The 20,343-nt window shown below is 46.1% G+C and overlaps 1 protein-coding gene across 1 annotated transcript; it reads left to right on the top strand.

Annotated features, from left to right (window-relative positions):
• The first annotated feature begins 497 nt into the window (after positions 1-497).
• LOC137780985 (collagen alpha-6(VI) chain-like) lies at positions 498-18,881 on the top strand. The gene is made up of 37 exons (XM_068569450.1): positions 498-553; positions 1,893-1,984; positions 2,221-2,808; positions 2,983-3,534; positions 3,797-4,435; positions 4,553-5,113; positions 5,728-6,279; positions 6,620-7,189; positions 7,341-7,937; positions 8,043-8,398; positions 8,708-8,786; positions 8,876-9,021; positions 9,126-9,218; positions 9,375-9,428; positions 9,535-9,606; positions 9,759-9,785; positions 9,879-9,923; positions 10,242-10,295; positions 10,571-10,633; positions 11,035-11,100; positions 11,363-11,416; positions 11,579-11,614; positions 11,695-11,757; positions 12,502-12,564; positions 13,336-13,398; positions 14,631-14,693; positions 14,782-14,832; positions 15,071-15,106; positions 15,205-15,267; positions 15,340-15,402; positions 15,553-15,588; positions 15,784-15,820; positions 16,073-16,566; positions 16,772-16,862; positions 16,983-17,636; positions 18,123-18,204; positions 18,662-18,881. The coding sequence occupies exons 1-36, from the start codon at positions 501-503 to the stop codon at positions 18,182-18,184; spliced, it is 7,188 nt and encodes a 2,395-aa protein (XP_068425551.1). The 5' UTR covers positions 498-500; the 3' UTR covers positions 18,185-18,204; positions 18,662-18,881.
• The last annotated feature ends 1,462 nt before the right edge of the window (positions 18,882-20,343 follow it).

Consider the following 20,343-nt stretch of genomic DNA (forward strand, 5'->3'; position numbering starts at 1 on the left):
AAATGTCTTCCATATGGAGTCATGTTTTTGCTTTCTTTGTTTGGGGAGTTGGTGTCATGTAGTTTAATTCAATTCAGGTCCATTGTAGCATGCAGGACCGGTTCCAGTCAGCCACGGCAGTGGTCAGTAAGGCTTCAATATTTACATAAACAAGTATTTATTTATATAATATATGAATATCTAATCATATGTGATTATATCTAATCATATATTATTAGATATAATAATGCTCATCAGGTTTTTCTATTAAACATCAGAAGCGTCCGTCAGTCACTAGCTCTTTATAAAGACCTGGTCCACCACCAAGTTCTGGTTCAAGACTAAGCACTGGGTCAGCATGAAGTTCTGGTTCCAGGATCTGGGTCAGCATGAAGTTCTGGTTCCAGGATCTGGGTCAGCATGAAGTTCTGGTTACAGTATTTGGGTCCCTCCCCATTTGGGTCTTCTGCTCTTTGTCGTTTCCTCTGATATGTGTTTGAATCAGCAGAAACAGCTTCTCCATGAGCTTTGGACTCTTGTGTCTGAGGGCAGAAGGAACTGATGCAGCAGATCTGTGAGTGACTTTTCTTTCCTCTGATATCTTTATGAGGTTGTGTAGAGATATGAAGTTAATGTCTTTATGAGGTTGTAACACAGTATAATACAGTGCTATACAATATTACACTGTATTATACAGTATAACACTGTATTATACAGTATTTCACAGTATACTAATGTGTTATACTGTGTTTCACAGTGTTATTACTTCATTGAAATAAAGTACTTACAAGTACTTTCAGGTACTTACAAAGTCTGTAGTCACTGTTAATATACATATATAAATATATTCACGCTGACTACAGACTTTGTAAGTACTTGAACTATTAATACTGTATGAATATATGTGAATATATATATATATATATATATATATATATATATATATATATATATATATATATATGTTTAAAAAGTAATCAGATGGTTTCATCAACAAGCAAAATGTATTTAAAAAAATCTTTTGAACTTGCTTAATAGTTCTGTGATGAATATGTTTTATAAAAGTATAATGTAAAGAAGAAGTAAGACTTAGTGTACTTCATGGAACATATACACATAGTACATGGTCTTTATGAGGTTGTAACACAGTATAATACGGTGTTATACAATATTACACTGTCTTATACAGTATATCACTGTATTATACAGTATTTCACAGTGTTATTACTTCATTGAAACAAAGTACTTACAAGTACTTTCAAGTACTTACAAAGTCTGTAGTCAGCGTTAATATACACATTTAAATATATTCACGCTGACTACAGACTTTGTAAGTACTTGAACTATTACTACTGTATGAATATATATATATATATATGTTTAAAAAGAAATCAGATGATTTCATCAACAAGCAAAATGTATGAAAAAAAAACTTTTGAACTTGCTCAACAGTTCTGTGATGAATATGTTTTATAAAAGTATAACGTAAAGAAAAAGTCAGACTTAGTGTACCTCGTGGTACATATACACACAGTACATGGAAGAGTACATGTAATCTTCTGCCGCAGCGTTCAGACTCCTCAGGAGGGATTAACATGTCAAACTGTCTCCAAAAGGCTGTCAGTACAGACACATACAAAATAAAAGCCTCAATTTGTCCGTCAGTTTAATAACCATAGAAAGCCACTTTCTACAAAATAAAAGCCTCCAGTAATCCTATCACACGTCTTAGTGACTCAGTAACAAACTAACTGTCCAACGCCTGTGTATATTTTGTAAAACCCTTTTGCAGTGTTTGCTGTTGGTGTAAATCTGTGTCCAGAGAGCAGAAAACATGACTGATTGATTGCCAGCAGTAGACAGACAAGAGTCCTCAGTGGAGAAGAAGTTCCTCTGCTCTGTCTGTGTTGTAGAAGGAGAAGCTCCAGCATGAAGGGCAGAACCAGTCTTCTCCTCGTTCTCCTCATAGCAGCGTGTTCCTCTGGGTCCGCTGCTCTGACAAAGGGTGGGTTTCACTGTTTTCAAAGCCTTTATTTTGTTATGAAAACGGAGGCCAATTACCGTATCTGGCGTTTGTGTGGAGAAGAATGTTTTACAATGTGAACAACTGGAGCTTTGCAGGACAATAATGATTCATTAGTTTCTCGCAATATGTAACATCGAGACCTGAAAGGTTTTTTTGAGACTTTGCATCATTTTACAAGAACACATGTGGAGCTGACCTTTTCCTTTCTGGTCCAGATTGTAAACACGCCACACTGGCCGACATCGTCTTCCTGGTCGACGGCTCCACCAGCATCGGCAAAGAGAACTTTCAGGAGGTCCGTCAGTTTCTCCGCAGCGTAGTCAACGGCCTGGACATCGGCCCTAACAAGGTTCGGATCGGCTTGGCTCAGTACAGCGATGAAGCTATCGTGGAGTTCCTGCTGAAGGATCACATGGACAAGAACTCCCTGCTGGCTGCAGTGGACGCGCTTTCCCACCAAACCGGAAGCACGAAAACGGGGAAGGCCATCACATTTCTCCAAAATAACTATTTCACAGAGGGCGCGGGCAGCCGAGCCAGAAAACGGGTGCCTCAGATCGCTGTTGTTATCACGGACGGAGACTCCACGGACGATGTGATAGAGCCCACCAAAAGCCTGAGAGATCACGGCGTCCTGGTGTTTGGCGTCGGGGTTGGAAAAGCCAACCGGACAGTGATAGAGTTCATCGCTAACCGGCCTCCACATCTCTTCCTGTCCTCCATCGCAAACTACCAGGACCTGCAGATGCTGAAAGACAGTCTGCTGAAAAATGTTTGCATGTTTATGGAGTACCAGAGGCAAGGTAAGCCCAAGGATCGGAGAACACAGCATTTAGTTGTCCATGAGATATAAAAACATCTAGAAAACCATCTTTTTGAAATGCACTATTGTTTTACTGGGGAAAAGGTGTTCGTGGGGTTGCACATGCTTATCTGTGAACAGAAGAAGATGTAATTCTGTTTTTCTCTGTTTTCAGCTTTGGCCGAGAAGTTTAAAGATATTTACTTCCTGGTGGACAGTGACATGTCTCCTGAAAACTTCAAGAAGTTCAAGAAGTACTTAGGCAAATTAGTCGCTGACCTTAACGTCGGCGCGTCCGCCTACCGCATCGGTTTGGCCCAATACGGGGAAGATACCAAGATTGAGTTTAATCTCAGCTCTTATCAAACTAAACGGGAAACACTGAATGCTATCAAACGTTGGCTCCAACAACCCAAAGGAAAGCGAAAACTGGGCAGTGCTCTGAAGTATGCCAAAAGCCACTTTTTCACCAGCGAGGCGGGCAGCCGTGCAGAGCAGGGCACTCCGCAGTCCCTGCTGGTCGTGAGCGGAGGACCGTCCAATGATTATGTGTCTGAGGCCGCTCAAAAGATCAAATCAGCAGCGATAACTGTTTATGGAATAAGTGCAGGTGCAACCGAAAGTGAATTAAACTTATTTGCCAGCGCTGGGTACATATTCAATTCTCTCGACGAACTTAATTTGAAGAATTTCTTGATGGCTGAGAAAACTGAGAGCATTACTCAAGGTGAGAACCATCATCCCTCATTCATTTGGGAAATGTTGGGAAAGTGTATTTGATGTTGTGTTATTCTTCAGTTCATGTCTGGAAGTTAACTAACACATAAGAACGACGATCTCAGTTCCACTAAAAGGATTTTAGCTCGTATCAAATAATGCTCACTGGATGGACCAACATAATTGTCATTCCTGTAATATAGTTAATATTCACATGTATTTGAATGCTTGAGTAAAAGATAGTTAAGTAACTAACTACAATCTTTCCACAGATTGCAAAGAAGCCAACATGGCCGACATCGTGTTCATCGTTGAAGAGTCAGGAAGCAATGAGACCAACAACTTCCAGCTGGTGCGCACTTTCCTCCACTCGGTCGTGAGCGGCCTAGAAGTCAGTCCCTCTCGAGTCCGAGTGGGCATCGTTACGTACAACGAGACTTCCACAGCACAGGTCTACCTGAACACCTTCAATGACAAGAAGGAGTTGCTGAAGTTCATCAAGATCCTGCCTTATCGTGGAGGCGGTACGAACACTGGAGCGGCTTTAGAATTCACCTTGGAAAAAATCTTCATTGAGGAAAAGGGGAGTAGGAAAGAGAAGGGCAACGGGAAAGGAAAGGGTGCCCAGCAGGTGGCGGTGGTGATCACAGAGGGCAAATCCCAGGATAGCGTGAGCAATGCATCCCTCAACCTCCGCCGAGCCGGAGTCACCGTCTTCGCTGTCGGAATTAAAAAAGCCAACAAGACTGAACTGGAGGTGATTGCGTCTCACCCCTCCAATAAGTTTGTCTTCAATGTGGACAGCTTCATTGAGCTGGAGCCCGTGAAGCAGAGCCTGCAGAAAACCCTGTGTAACAACATCATTGACCAAGCTTTCTCAGTCGTTAAAATGGAAACGAGCAACAGAAAAGGTTTGAACTCTAGCTGTAAAGTTAGTTCTTTAGTCTTTACTCAAATATTTCCAGTGTCTGAATGTTATTTTTTTAATCTTCCTCTCTTTGACTTTTGTTGTTGCTCTTCCTCTCCAGCATGTGAGCAGAAAGAAGAAGCAGAAGTCTTCTTCCTGATCGATGACTCTGGGAGCATTTGGCCAAACGACTTCAACGACATGAAGAACTTCATCGTCCAGTTTCTACATAACTTCCGTATCGGTTCAGAACACATCCGCGTGGGGCTCGTGAAATATGCTGATTCACCAACTCAAGAATTTGATCTGACAACCTACTCAGATGCCGAGTCATTGGAGAAAGCCGTCTTGGGTATTGAACACAAAGGAGGTGGGACCGAAACAGGAAAAGCTCTGTCAGTCATGGGCCCGTACTTCGAGAGAGCCGTGGCCACTCGTGGTCACAAAGTCCCAGAGTACCTGGTGGTCATCACGGATGGGGCATCCTCCGATAAGGTGAAGGCTCCAGCTGAAAGTATTCGTGCGCAGGGCGTCGTCGTCTACGCCATCGGGGTGAAAGAGTCAAACCAAACTGAGCTAGTAGAGATTGCCGGCGACCCCAAGAATACCTTCTATGTCAATAACTTTGATGCCTTGAAATCCATCAACAATGACATCATCAGAGACATCTGTACTGAAGACGGTAAGGAAAAGTAATCTTGACTGGACTGTGAATAATAAGTGAGTGGAGAACTGAAGACTTTTTCAAAATATGGATAGCAATTAAGAAGATCAATGGTATAAACTATCCTCTAAGAAGTCTAAGAAGCTGGGTGAGCAGTAAAATATACAGTATCTGAATATGCCATACAATATTACCACCATTTTCTAGGCAAATGGGATTATGTTGTCTGGCGGGATTTTTAGTAATTGGCAGTATTACAAAAAGGAAAGTAATCTTGAATGAGGTTGTATCACTTTTGAGGCAGGGCCTGGGAGATAGCGAGTCACCGAGTCAGTGACTCGTGCCTCATCCAGGCCCTTAAGTTATTAAGGTCCTTCAGTTATTGAGGCGCTTCAGTTATCAAGGCCCTTCAATCATCGAGGCCCTTAAGTTATCAGGGCATGAGATCTTGTAAGTAAAGGGACCCATTTGAGTGTCGTGAAACTTTGACAAGCTTGTTGTCCTTTTAATGTCACACCTCTCGGAAAAAACATCTTTTATTTTCCACAATCTCATTGAAACTTGACGACAGGTCAGTTTAAAGCAAGAAAACAAAAACACCATGTAATCTTTTCTGTGGTCTGTGTCCACAGATTGTAGAGATGCACGTGGCGACGTCTTTTTCTTAACTGACAGCTCTGAGAGCATCTCTAAGAACGACTTTAAGACCATGAAGGAGTTCATTAAAACTGTCATCAAGAGGTCCACCATCGGGGAGGACAAGGTGCGGTTCGGTCTCATGCAGTTCAGCACCAACCTCAAGCTGGAGTTCTCCCTGGACAGCTTCTATAACATAGAAGACATTCTGTCAGCCGTCGATGAAATGCAGCAAATAGAGGAAGGTACGTGCACAGGAAAGGCCCTGAAAGCGGTGTCGCAGTACTTTGATGCAACCAGAGGAGGGCGTCCTGACACGAGTCAGAGGCTGGTAGTGATAACAGACGGCGAGGCCAAAGATGACGTCAAAGGCCCCGCCCAGGCTCTGAGGGCCAAGGGAGTGGTGGTCTACGCCATCGGCTTGGCGGACGCCAAGACCACCCAGCTGGTAGAGATCAGTGGTTCATCGGACACAGTGTATGTTAAGAAGAACTTTGACGCTCTGAAGGACCTAGAAAGCCAGCTGGCCGTGGAGTTCTGCAATAAAGGTAAGATACATTTAGGTAGCATTTTATAAGAAGTATACACTATTTAGCATTAGTAAAGCATGAATAAAGACTGAATTCACCAACCAAACCATGCATGGATTGGTGACCGGCTTACCAGCAAGATCCAACATGGAAATAAAAGAGTTTAATGTTTGTGCTCATCTTGCCTAAACACGTCCTAGACATATCTCTGTGCACACGGATGAATCTGTGTTCACATGCTTTTGTTGTAACCAGAAGATACAGATTTTATTTCATGAGAACACGACACAAACTAATCAGGTCTCATTTCCTGACTAAAACTCTCCATTTGCTCTGCGTCTTTTTTCTCTTCAACCAGATTGCAAGCTAGAAAAAGCTGACGTTATTTTCCTGGTGGACAGCTCCAAAAGCATATATCAATCGGAATATGAAAATATGCGAACGTTTATGGAGTCAGTAGTAAACCAAACCACAGTTGGCAAGGACCACACTCGTTTTGGGCTCATCTTTTACTCCACTAGTTTTGTGTCTTCCTTTAGTCTCAAGGACTTTGACTCCAAACGAAAAATTCGGGCAGCGATCCCCAAAGAGAAGCCATTAAACAATGATACCTACACGAGCAAGGCCTTGAAGTCCTCGCTCCAGTTCTTTAACGCTGAACATGGCGGCCGGAGAGCAGACAAAGTGCCTCAGATTCTCATGGTGATCACAGACGGTAAGGCCACCGACCATGAACGATTAAATGAGACATCGAACGCACTGAGAAGCAACGGGGTCCTCGTCGCCAGCATCGGAGTGAAGGACGCTAAAATGAAAGAGCTGATGACCATGGCCGGCGGCGACGCCTCGAAAGTGTTCTACGTGGACAATTTTGGAGCACTTGAAAATCTGACCAGAAACATGTCTTCTGTCTTCTGCATCAAACGCGGTAAGAATTTGCATATGTTTTTAAATCTCTCCTGGATAGAGTGCGCTGTGGCCAAACAGGAATTAACTTGTAAAGTGATAATTACATTTATTTTGTCTTATTATTTATTTCGTCATGTAAACAAATTCTTGTCTTTTGCTTTGCTCTGCAGCTTGCGAGAAGGCCGACCTGGTCTTCCTGCTCGATCGCTCTGGCAGTATCAACTCAACCAATTACAATATCATAAAAAACTTCACAACAAACCTGGTGAACAGCTTTGACGTCAGTGAGAACTTTGTGCATGTTGGACTTGCTCAGTTCAGCGAGGACCCTCAATATGAGTTTGACCTCAACACGTACTTCAAGAAGGAGGATTGTATCTCACACATCCAGGGCATGTCATACAAAGGTGGAAACACCAACATCGGAAGGGCCTTGGATCACATTAAGGATTACTTCCAGGTGTCGCGGGGCAGCCGCGAGGAGATCCCCAAGATCCTGGTGCTGCTCTCAGATGGTGATTCTCACGATGAGGTGAGGGCGGCGGGTAGGCGGCTAAGGAATCTGGGGATCACGGTGTTCGCCATCGCTGTCGGAGACGTCCACCTCTTGCAGCTCCTGCAGATCACCGGCACTCCAGAGAACCTGTTCAGGGTGCAGAACTTCATCGACTTGGCAAATATCAAGCAGGAGGTGGTGGACAACATTTGCAAAGATGATCCCATTGTTCTGCCGCCGACACCCGCCCCAACACCCCAACCCAACCGAGGTTTGTGAGTTGGAAAGTGTGCCTTTGGCTCGTTGTCCCTTCTTGGCCACCATATTCATGATTCTCTGGCTGCCAAATGTAAAGGCGTGTTTCCTTCTGCTTCAGGCTGCAGCATTGATATCGCCATGGGATTCGATATTTCTCGTGAGAACAGAGCTCCTGGCGAGATGCTGATCAGCGGCCACGCCAAGCTCCAGGCCTTCCTGCCAGAGATCGCCCGTTACGTCTCTTCGGTTGCAGGTCTGTGCTGCGTCGGTCCGCAGCCTGTGAAGACCAACATCGCCTATCAAGTGCTGAGTAGAGATGGACGCTCCCTCTACGACTTCAACTTTGAGGCCTACAGCAGAGACGTGGTGAATAAAGTCATGAACTTGAGTTTGGCAGAGCCCACCTACTTCAACGCCAACCTGCTGAAGGCCTTCGGGAAGAAGCTCAGTGCCCAGTCCGAAGCTGGCGTGAAGGTCAGTCTGACGCACGCAAAAGAGGTTTGAGTTGGACTGAGAGGCCAAGAGAGATAAGCATTCAGAGTGCACAAGCGTGGGATAAACCAAAGCATCCATCATTTTATGGAGTTTTCAAAGTGACATACTATGTATTTATTAGCCTTCCATCACTATATAATCGGTATTACTTTCACTCCTGAAGATTTTAATAATGCAGTAAGGTAATTTATTTAAATGAAGGTTGATGAAGCTGCTTTTCGCCGGAGAACCATGTTAGATTTGTCTTAACCTTCACTTGAATGAATCAGTCTGACATGTGACCATCAGGTTCTGGTGATCTTCTCAGACGGACTCGATGAGGACGTGATGAAGCTGGAGCAGGAATCAGAGCTGCTGCGACAGTCTGGTAACACATGGGAGATGTGCATTCCTTCTCTTTATGATGACGCAGACTATGTTACTCCATTATGTCTAGAACTACATCTTCTTGTACAGGGGTCAGTGCTCTGCTGACGGTGGCTCTGGAGGGGACCCGGGACCCGGCCCAGCTGCAGATGGTGGAGTTTGGACGAGGATTCGGCTACAAGCTTCCTCTCAGCATCGGCATGGCGGGCGTCGGCAACACCGTCCTGCAGCAGATTGTGAGTTGTGACCTCAGAACCAACAATTCTGAACCAGCCGCCTCAAAGAGTGCATTGACAGAGAGAATTTATTTAGTTGATCTGAACTTTCTGTCTTTCTTCAGGACTCGGTGTTGTCGAGGGAGTGCTGCAACGTCCCATGCAGATGTTCGGGACATGAAGGCGTCCAAGGCGTCCGAGGCCCCCGGGGGTCAAAGGTGACACGCCCCTTTGATCCTTAGCCATGGTGTCCGTCTGCTGCAACTGGCCCGGTTCCTCTTTCTGGACCAAGATGTTTCATATCTACATTTTAAAAAGACATTTCAAAGAAATCTAAGAGTCTAAGAGTTTCTGGTCTTGTGTTTCCTGAACAGGGTACGTCGGGACAGAAGGGTAATCTGGGCTTCATTGGAGAGGAGGGCATCTCTGTAAGTGCTATTCTGGGTCGGTCCTGAGACCATGAAGGCATCAGGAGGGAGACCGGTCTCTTGTGGACGCTGCTGATTCCCTGCTGGCTCTGCTTGGCTGTTGCAGGGTGAGCGGGGGCTTCCTGGACCACATGGACGTCAGGGCTCGATTGGCTGTCCTGGAACCAGAGGAGAGAAGGTTTTTACCTTACATGAATCACTACGTCTTCTTCACATCTGGTGCTCATGTCCCAGTCCACACAGAGGAGCTTGTTCATTGGGGATGAAACCCTTAGTGGGGTTTCAGACCGGTGAAGGAACACGTTGTCATGTTGTGCTTTGTTTCTGCAGGGCTTCAGGGGAGTTTCGGGCCACCGGGTGAGTAATGGGACCAGCACTCCAGTCCACACAGTGAGGTGAGTCTCGAGTCCAGAGCTGGGCAGCAGTGAGATGTTGATTCTCTTCCAACAGGGCGGCAGCGGAGCAGACGGACTGGACGGAGTCCACGGAGAGCAGGTACCGGCTTTCCTCATGTTCCAACCCTCAGGGCGGAGTCAGGGGATTTGTTTCAGCTCTCTGACTTCAGGACAAATCAATTGGCTATATCTGACACACACACACACACACACACACACACACACACACACACACACACACACACACACACACACACACATGTACACACACATGTGTGTGTCAGATATACAGTTCTGACCTGGTTCTGACCTGGTTCTGGTTCTGACCTGGTAATGACCGGGTTCTTACCTGGTTCTGTCCTGGTTCTGGTCCTAACTTGGTTCTGGTCCTTACCTGGTTCTGGTTCTGAGCCTGCAGGGACTCGCAGGATCAGTGGGAGCTCGAGGACAGAGAGGAGACCCTGGAAAACCAGTAAGGAAAACCGCTGTATAAATAAACACATATACATGTATACAAATACATTATATACATCATATAGTATACATATACATGTATACATATAGATTAAATATATACATCACATATACATGTACATGTACATATATACATCACGTATACATGTATACATGTATACATATACATTACATATACATCACATATACATACTCACAAAGTACATATTCACGTCCACACTGATCAGATAGGACCCCGTCTGGTAGATTGACAGGTTGAACTTTCATCCTCAGGGCGTCCCGGGAACCAGAGGCGAGGCGGGGCTTAAAGGACAGCGAGGACTCAGAGGAGATCCGGTGAGTCCAACAGCTGGAGGCTACTTTTATGAGGGGCAATCATAGCTAGAGGCTCTTCCTGTGAGAGCCAATCACAGCTGGAGGCTCTTCCTGTGAGACCCAATCACAGCCGGAGGCTCTTCCTGTGAGAGCCAATCACAGCCGGAGGCTCTTCCTGTGAGAGCCAATCACAGCCGGAGGGTCTTCCTGTGAGAGCCAATCACAGCCGGAGGCTCTTCCTGTGAGAGCCAATCACAGCTGGAGGCTCTTCCTGTGAGACCCAATCACAGCCGGAGGCTCTTCCTGTGAGGGCCAATCACAGCCGGAGGCTCTTCCTGTGAGAGCCAATCACAGCTGGAGGCTCCTCCATGTGGATCTTATCTTTCAGGATGGACTGAGGGTCTCTCTGTTTTGTCCGGCAGGGTGAACCAGGTGCTGATACCACCAGTCCAGGAGCCAAAGGGGACCCCGGGAACCCAGGTCTACCGGTAGGAACCATCACTTTGTGTCTGTGTTTGAAACTGATGCTTACAGGTGATGACACCCGGCGGTTTGAACCCTTCTGTGCTGAGGTCAAACGAGGACCCCTGTGCAAGGAGGCCCATGGAATTGGCTGTGAAGTGTTGGGAAGCGCTTCCTTGAGAACAATCAGAGGGCTTCACACAACATTCTGTGAACTGTAGTATCTAGAACCGAGCTCTACAGCTCATGTACAAGTCCTGAAGGTGTTTTTTTCCTCCACCCCCACAGGGGTTACCTGGACTGAACGGAGGGCCAGGTGGCGATGGAGACACTGGCAACCCGGTGAGACACTATCATTCTTATTAAGTAGAATTTATATGTATCTATAAAACAGACCTGAAAGACCTAACATTTTAGTTCTCTGCCTGCATGTTGAACAAAACGTTGTGATTCTCCACATGTGAAACAGAACATTGCCCTAAAAGTTAAACGTCTGCTCTGCAGGGTCCAGACGGGAGGAAAAGTCTGGTGGGGGAACCGGTAGGAGAGGAGCTCAGCAACACTCTGAAGGCCAAGCTTTGTTTAGGTATCGCACACTGAAATACCCTCTGTCTTTGAAGGGTGTACCTGGAGAACCAGGGGATCCAGGACTTCAAGGCAGCCCAGGTGCGTCTGGTCCACAGGTGAGTGATCAGACAGCAGCTGCCAACATGAGGCTGATTAACAGGACCAGCGCCTCCGGATCACTTCATCCAGACTTGTGTGAAACCTGTAGTAAGAAGCTCAGAAACAAAGAGGAAACAGAGTCAAATACAAGTACTTTGTGAGCAATTCCAGTTTCCAGCCCTCATATCTCAGTTTGGGAGCCCTCCTCCCACCTCCTCATGGCTGACAGGGCGTGGGTGTTAGAGGCTCGAGACGGGAAAATTGTCTTGGCTGCTGCACAGACTTCCAAAGAAATTCAGCAGTTTAGTGAAATGTGAACTGCGTGTGACTCTTGGATAATGAAAGCAAAATCCACCATAGGATCTGGAAGCAGTTAGAGAAGTGTACCAACCAACAGCTGCTTTAATGAGTCTTATCACAGCACGACAACATGTGGAACACTTTGTATCACATGGCGGAGTCCTGATTAACAGGATGTCCAATGAGTTTGATTATTCATCAGTAAATGTTCTCACCAAGTGGTTTGTCAACCTTGTTTCAGAGATGGACCCCTATAACTCCTAAGACCCCTATAACATCTAAGACCCCTGTGACCGCTATGACCGCTAAAACCTCACTGTGTGGCCTCCACGTCACAGGAAATAGAAGATATGAATAAGCAGAAATAGATAAAAGAGGGGAGACTAAAGATACAACCATATGAATATTTAGTCTGTGTTGTATCTTCATGTGTCCTCAACCAGTACGTATTGTCTCTGCAGGGAAACAGAGGGGAAAGCGGTGATCGTGGTCCAAAAGGACTCTCTGGTTTTCCTGGACGTCAGGTCGGTGGATCTCGTCATCATTGTCCTCCCGTATTTGTCCAACTCATATGAGTGTGGAGGTGGACTGTGGATTCATGCTTTTACTCTGACGCTGCTTGAGAAAACGATCGGCATGACATCAGTACATCAGTCAGGAAGGTTTGAAGATTGTCCTTTGGTACTGAACCAGAATCACAGCTATAAAACCTCCACTTCCTGTCTTCATTGCCTACTTCCTGTATTATTCACTTACTTCCTTTCTTCCTCACCTACTTTCTGTCTTCCTCACGTACTTCCTCTCTTCTTTACCAACATTCTGGCTGCAGTCGAACAGTCAATAAATTATCTCCTAACATCTAACCCTAACCACTTCTCCTCAATAACCCTTTTCATCCTTTAAAAAAAAACATTTTAACCATTTGTATCATTTTTAACCCTTAAATGTATGTTCATGTTTTAATCTTTGTGGTCCTTGTGGTCCTGGTCTTGTGCTCCTTGTGTCCCTTGTAATGTGCCCATTGTGCACTATGTGCCCCTTGTCTTGTGCCCCTTGTGGTCCTCTCAAGAAGTACCCAGCAGACCCAACCTAACTCTAGCTCTGACATATAAGAAACACAGAGGTTTAGTTATTGCCGCATATACTTTTTTAAACTTGGTCATATTTAGCTTCTTCAGCTGCCCACTAAAAGTCAATGACACTAATAATGTTTGAAAGGCCTCAGTGCTGAGTTGTTGTGTGTATTGTGGTTAAAGTCTTTATATCTGGTCTGAGTGCTGTTGTTCTTCCTGCAGGGTGAACCGGGACCAGCTGGAGGCCCGGGACTCGCCGGACGCCATGGAGCTAACGGGCAGAAGGTGTGTGACATCACTTCCTGCTGCCTCATCTGGTGGATCAACAAACATTGAGATCAGTCTGGCTGATACGGCTCTTGGCTGGTTGTATTGATTATTATTATAATATATATATATATATATATATATATATATATATATATATATATATATATATATATATATATATATATATATATATATATATATATATAATATCATTACTATTGATTATATTACCTTTCAGTCCTGGTAGAGATAGCAATCAACTGAAGCAGAGCGCTGATGTGATGCCAGTGTTTAGGCTAGAATCTAATTGTTCAAAAAATGGTATCTGACACCAGATTCGCCCCGAGACCTGGAGCACACTCTCCTGCCCCTCTTTTTAACAATGGGAACCTCAGTCCCTGTCCCAGACCTCCACCGGACACTGAAGGCGTGTGTCTGCCTTGAAAGCCCAACAACTTCCCTTCAGCCTCTCAGAGGGACTCTCATCCATGATCAGGACGACGTGTGGACCGGGTTCAAGAGGAAGTGTTGACCGGGTTCAGGGGGACATGTTGACCGGGTTCAGGAGGAGATGTTGACCGAGTTCAGGAGGACATTTTGTCCGAGTTCAGGAGGACGTGTTGACCGGGTTCAAGAGGAAGTGTTGACCGAGTTCAGGAGGACATGTTGACCGGGTTCAGGAGGACATGTTGACCGAGTTCAGGAGGACATGTTGACCGAGTTCAGGAGGACATGTTGACCGAGTTCAGGAGGACATGTTGACCGAGTTCAGGAGGACATGTTGACCGGGTTCAGGAGGACGTGTTGACCGAGTTCAGGAGGACATGTTGACCGAGTTCAGGAGGACATGTTGACCGAGTTCAGGAGGACATGTTGACCGGGTTCAGGAGGACGTGTTGACCGGCTTCAGTCGACACACTCATGCCAGTGTCAGAGAGTCCATCCGGTCTGCAGCTCATTGGTCCATCTCCACACAGTCTTGGCCACAACCTGAGCAGATTTGACTTTCTGCCTGTAAGTCGGGAGAAGAAAATCCCTACAAAGACCAGAGACACTGGTTACATGTATCTATTGCATTTTCAAATGTCCAGACGTGGCCCAGATGTGCTCTGAGCAATGAAGTCTCACTATGCACTAACCTGTGCTGCGACTAGACTAAATCAAAGGTTGTTCCGAGGACATAGGAGATGGGATGTGTGAAAGGAACGTTTACTGAATGAGTGACATGACTGTTATTGTGGTTAAAGGGTCAACCAGGAAACCCGGGTGTGAAGGGGGCGCCTGGATCCAGAGGACCCAGAGGACCGCCGGTAAGCAGCTGAGCATCATCGGGAGTCCTGTGAGTGAGCGTTTCCTCGTGAGTCTGACTGTCTGTCTGTCCGTCTGACCTTGTCTCAGGGCCAAGACGGAGAAGATGGTTATGGTCCTCCAGGACCCCAAGGGGCCAAGGTAGATCTGAACCACTGAGACGGCGACGTGAACAGAGAAGCCGACAGAAGATACTTTCCATCCTGTTAAAAACAGCTGGTTGGTGGCGTTAAAGCACCACAGAAGAAGAGGGGATTATTATACATATCATGTGTTCATGTGAAGATACAGTATATACATATATGTATATTGCATGCCTTCCATTGTGATAGAGTAAAAGGAAATAAAATGTTTCTTACTTCCTGTCTTCTTTCTACAGGGAGATCCTGGGTTCCCCGGGTATCCTGGTCTACAGGTGAGTCTGACACCTGAGATATAAATCAAGCCTGCAGCCAAAGCATGAGTAATAATCATAATGTTGGAGTCCAAACTGTTGGGGTTTCTTGTGTTCAGGGGGAGAATGGTCAGGAGGGAACCAAAGGATACCCGGGTCCTAAAGGGAACCAGGGTCGAGGGGTGAGTTTCATTTCTTAATTCAAGAAGTGGTTTTCTTCTTCTGTGACTTTTAATTCTGCTGTGATGATCCAGGGGAACTCGGGCGGGCCGGGAGCCTCCGGAGGGCCAGGAGACCCAGGACCCCCGGGTCACACTGTGAGTCTTCTTCAGGATTAATGAAACCATATTACGAAATGATAATGAGCATTTATATGTTATCATTACTACGTAATACTTTTATTATATAATAATAAGCATAATAATGAAACCATGTAATAATAATAACAACAGATGCCTCCTCCTCAGGGTCCTAGAGGTCTTCCCGGAGGCAAAGACATGACGGTAAGTCCATGATGCAACGCTTCCACTTCATTTATGTTCTTTTACTTCAGTCCGGTTTACTTATAGTGGAATATTTTCACCCTGTGTATTAATACTTTTACTGCAGTAAAGGCTCTGAGTACTTTAAGTGTAACTGCCAACACGAAGGGAATATTAATTATATATTTGTACACAACATATTGTCTTTCTTCTCAGGAGTGTCAGCTGATCAACTCCATCAGAGACCACTGTGGTGAGTGTGTGTGTGTGTGTGTGCACGCGCGTGTGTGCGTCTATAACTGGTGATGTTGGAGGGCAGTGACATGATGCCCTCCTATCAGGAAAAAAGATAATCATTTTTAATAGACTTCTATACAACCAGAAGAGTCACCCCATGGTGGTCAGGAGAGAGAATGCAGCTTTCAAACATTTGTTACTATCTTATGCTACATCCTCAGCTTCCCTTTCTTCTCCTCAACGTGAACTCTTCTTCGTTGGTGTCCAGGTCCGTCAGAGTGCCCGGCCTTCCCTACCGAGCTGGTGCTAGGTCTGGACATGTCGGAGGACGTGACCCCGGCGGCTTTCGAGAAGCAGCGCTCCGTCCTCCTGTCCCTGCTGGAGAACATCACCGTCTCCGAGAGCAACTGTCCGACGGGCGCCCGTGTGGCGGTGGTGGGCTACAGCGCCTACACCAAGTACCTGATCCGCTTCCAGGACTACCACCGCAAGACTCAGCTGATGGAGTCTGTCAAGAACATCGCCCTGGAGAGGACGTCCAACCGGCGGCAGCTGGGGGCCGCCATGCGCTTCGTGGGCCAGAACGTCTTCAAGCGCGTCCGAGCAGGAACGACGATGAGGAAGGTGGCTGTCTTCCTCTCTAACGGGCCGTCCCCGGATGTTACCGACATCGTCACCGCCATGATGGAGTACCGGGCCCTCGGCATCGTCCCGGCGGTCATCTCTCTGAGGAACGCTCCAGCCGTTGAACGAGCCGTGGAGGTAGGTCCGCTTCAGAAGACGTGGTCTGAATCTACACCACATGTTAGCCCTCCAAGATAATCACTTCCTCAAAAGAGAAGATCACAGAACACTCGCTGTGACTGAGAAGAACAAGAAGTACAAGATAACACCGATTTCTGTAGATGGATGTTCAGGCTTCTTGCAAGTCATCTGATGATTAACAACTGCTGCTGTTTCTCTTCAGTTGGACGACTCAGGAAGATCCATCTTCAGCGTTCTGGGGACAGACCCGACTGCTGACCTGCAGAAGGTCCAGAAGTGCGCCGTCTGTTACGGTACACACTGAGCCTCATGCCTGAGACGCATACATTTTTTTCCTCAGTAACTACTTTAAACGCTATATAAGAATAATATGTGACATTTTCTAACTACTTCTTCATGATGTCGTTCTTCAGACCCCTGCCAGCGTTTGCCTCAGTGCGCCTTCATCCAGGACCCAGTGCAGCCTCAGGAGGTGGACATGGACCTGGTCCTGGTGGTGGACGGCTCCAGGGAGGTGCAGGCTGATGAGTACGCCGGTGTCCAGCAGCTGCTGGGCTCGGTGGTGGAACAGCTGGTCGTGAGCCCGCAGCCCCGCAGGGCCGGCAAACAGGCCCGGGTGGCCGTGGTCCAGCAGGGCGGCGCCCAGGACACCAAGGTAGGGTTTGGCCTCGGGACCTACCAGACCAGCGCCCTGATGAGGAAGCATCTGATCCGGAACATGACGCAGCTGGGAGGCCCGTCGGCGCTGGGACGGACGCTGGAGTTCACTCTGAAGGAGGTGCTGCTGAAAGCCGGCCAGCCCCGCAGGAGGAGGGTGCTGCTGACCGTGGTGGGCACCCAGACGGCTCACGAGGACCGAGCCAAGCTGCGCTACATCTCCCAGAAGGCCAAGTGTGAGGGGGCGGCGCTGTTCGTGGTGACGGTCGGAGATCGCTACGACCGGACGCAGGTGGAGGAGCTGGCCAGTTTGCCGGTTCACCAGCACCTGATCCACATGGGGAGCCTGAAGACGGAGGAGCAGGGCTACGCCCAGCGCTTCTTCAGGGTCTTCCTCTCCGCCCTCAACAGTAAGACCAGACCGACAGTTTTTTATCCAGATGTCACTCACTCGGCTTCAGCCAATCAGCTTATAGCTCCGTCACTGCTTTAGCCAATCGGCTTGTAGCTCTGTCACTGCTTCAGCCAATCGGCTTGTAGCTCCGTCTCAGCGAGCTAAACACTCAACAAAGTCTCGACTGTTTGCTTCCTGGCTCCTCAATTGTGGAATGATCTCCTCATTGACATCAGGACAGCAGGAAGTCTTTACATCTTCCTCAGACATATTTCCTGATTACACCTTGAATAAGGAAGGTAGCGCAGTAGAATACATTTTGTAGTGTGACTTTATTTAAGAAATTGTACTTTCCTGATTTTTTTTATTGTTCTGAGTTTGTTCTCATGTTAAATGCACATATAGTAAATCTCTTTCGATAAAAGCCTCAACTAAATGTGACGTAATGTCAAGTATTTGTGCATTTCTTCTCATTGTTTCTTTGTATGTGTGTTTATTTCAGAGGAAATGAACAAATATCCTCCTGTTCTGTTGAAAAAGACCTGCAAACAGCTGACAGATTGAGGATCCTCCCCTCAGGACGGGTAACTGAGCATCTGCAGACTAAACAGAACAATGTTTATGTTGAATGTTTCTGAAGACGAAATGATGTTCAAAATTATGGAAACCCAACTTACGGCCTCTTTGTTGGTCCTCCAGAGGTGACCTGACCTTGAGCTTATAGGTACTCTTTCTATGCACACAGGGCAATGGGCCCACCAAGTTTTTAAGCAGTTTGGGCCTTTTTCCGAACAGATCTGAACCTTAAAGATCCTAACTGTAATCCTAATCCTTATTCATAAAGGGCCATTTTGAATAATTTAATATGGGCAGAATAATTTGTCCAATTGTCCTAACCAGGGACATTTGGACAAACCTTTCAGCCCATATTAATTGAGGGTTAGGGTTAATGTGGTTCTTATATCTCCTGAGAGAAAGGGTGATCCGTGGTCTCCCGAGTCTGTGTGATGCGTCCTCATCTGTCTCCTTGTCTCCTTCCAGACGTCTGTCTCCTGAGACTGGACGGCGACTGCAGCAGCTTCACCCTGATGTGGTTCTTTGACAGTGACAACGGGAGGTACTCCTGCTTTTTGTTGCCGCTGTGTCGGCAACAAAAAACGCTTCAAGACACACCAGGACTGTGAGAGACTATGTCCTACGAAGACAGCAGGAGGAAGAGGAGGAAAAGGAGGAGGAGGAGGAAACAGAGGAGGAGGTGTTGCAGGACGTCGGTTGAAGAAAGTTGATTTGTACAAAATATAAATCAGGAAACTGTAACAAACTGTAATACTCTTCTGATTGTCTTCATCTCATTGCCTGGCTGCTTCACTCTCTCTCCTTCACTCTGTCTCCTTCACCCTGTCTCCTTCACCCTGTCTCCTTCACCCTGTCTCCTTCACCCTGTCTCCTTCACTCTTTCTCCTTCAGTATGTCTCCTTCATTCATAAAGGTCACGTGGTTTATCTGGACTGAATAGCATTAGTGAAGTACTACTCTGTTATATTTTCTACTACTTTCTGATTAAACTATGCATTTCACATATGTGTATAAATATATATGTGTCTCTTTATTCACACACTAAATATTATTTACTAACTAACTCCAAATAAATATAACATTATATTAATAAATATTAGGATTTCTCATCAAACAAACACTTCAGCAGAACTGTGCCGTACTGTGTTTCTGCCACAAGGAGGCGCCACCGCCTCTGGTATCATTCCTCAGGTAGCCTCCTTGTGTACAGCCTTCAGGTACTTGTAGTTAACGTGAGTGTTTCCATGTTATGCTCCATTATGAAGTAACAGCCTAACTATGTAATATAATAACACCAGACCAGGAAGCCCAAAAGTTCCCAGGAGGTCGGACACTTTGATTAGCTCGTTCCATTCAAAGAGTACGGCGTGAATGGAATTTAACAGTTCCTTAAATCTGGTTTCTGTGTTTATCTTGATGAAGTTCAGAAGAAGATTAGGAGGAGGAGAAAGAGGAGGAAGCGACATGTTAGTATCACCAGATGAGACGCTCCGCCTCAGCGGATTTATGAGCCTCAGCTTTTACAAGTCGGCATGTCGGCCTGCAGTACTATGAACTATGAAGCTGTGGTTTTAGCACTCTTCCTCGTTCTGATATGGAGACAAATACTGTTTGTTGTTCATCGTCAGGTTCAGTTCTATCCGGTACGGCGAGCTCATCCAACAACGTTCATTAAATATGTACAAAATCAAGTAAAACCAAAATAAGGACATCAGAAATAAAGTAGTGCAGTAATTAAAACATTGACATAAAGGCAATACAATCTAAAGTAATGTACATCCTACAAACAAATGAAGTGAACGTAAACAGGAAGTTATCCTGAAAGCAGTGCTCGAGGACCGATACAGAGACCTGATCCTGGAAGGAGGTCCACAGGTTGATGTCTTTGGGTCATCACCATCGACGTCGTGTTGAGTCAGCGCTCTTCTCACTGTGGCTTAGGACTGTCTCTAAGGGACTGGTCCTCCTTCTGAGGGGACTCTGGGACAAGACCGAGACCACATAGTAGTTCACATTTTTACAATATGTGAACATGTGGAAATGATCACTGAGGTTTGTTTTACTGTACATCTGCAGACGTTTAAGTATCGCAATCACATGATGTCATCCGGAGCTGGTTGGCTCACAGGGCTTTTCTAACGAGATCA

The sequence above is a fragment of the Clinocottus analis genome, unplaced genomic scaffold (genome assembly GCF_023055335.1).
Source record: "Clinocottus analis isolate CAN_PGR_092001 unplaced genomic scaffold, fCliAna1.0.p SCAF_9, whole genome shotgun sequence".
Lineage (NCBI taxonomy): Eukaryota > Metazoa > Chordata > Actinopteri > Perciformes > Cottidae > Clinocottus > Clinocottus analis.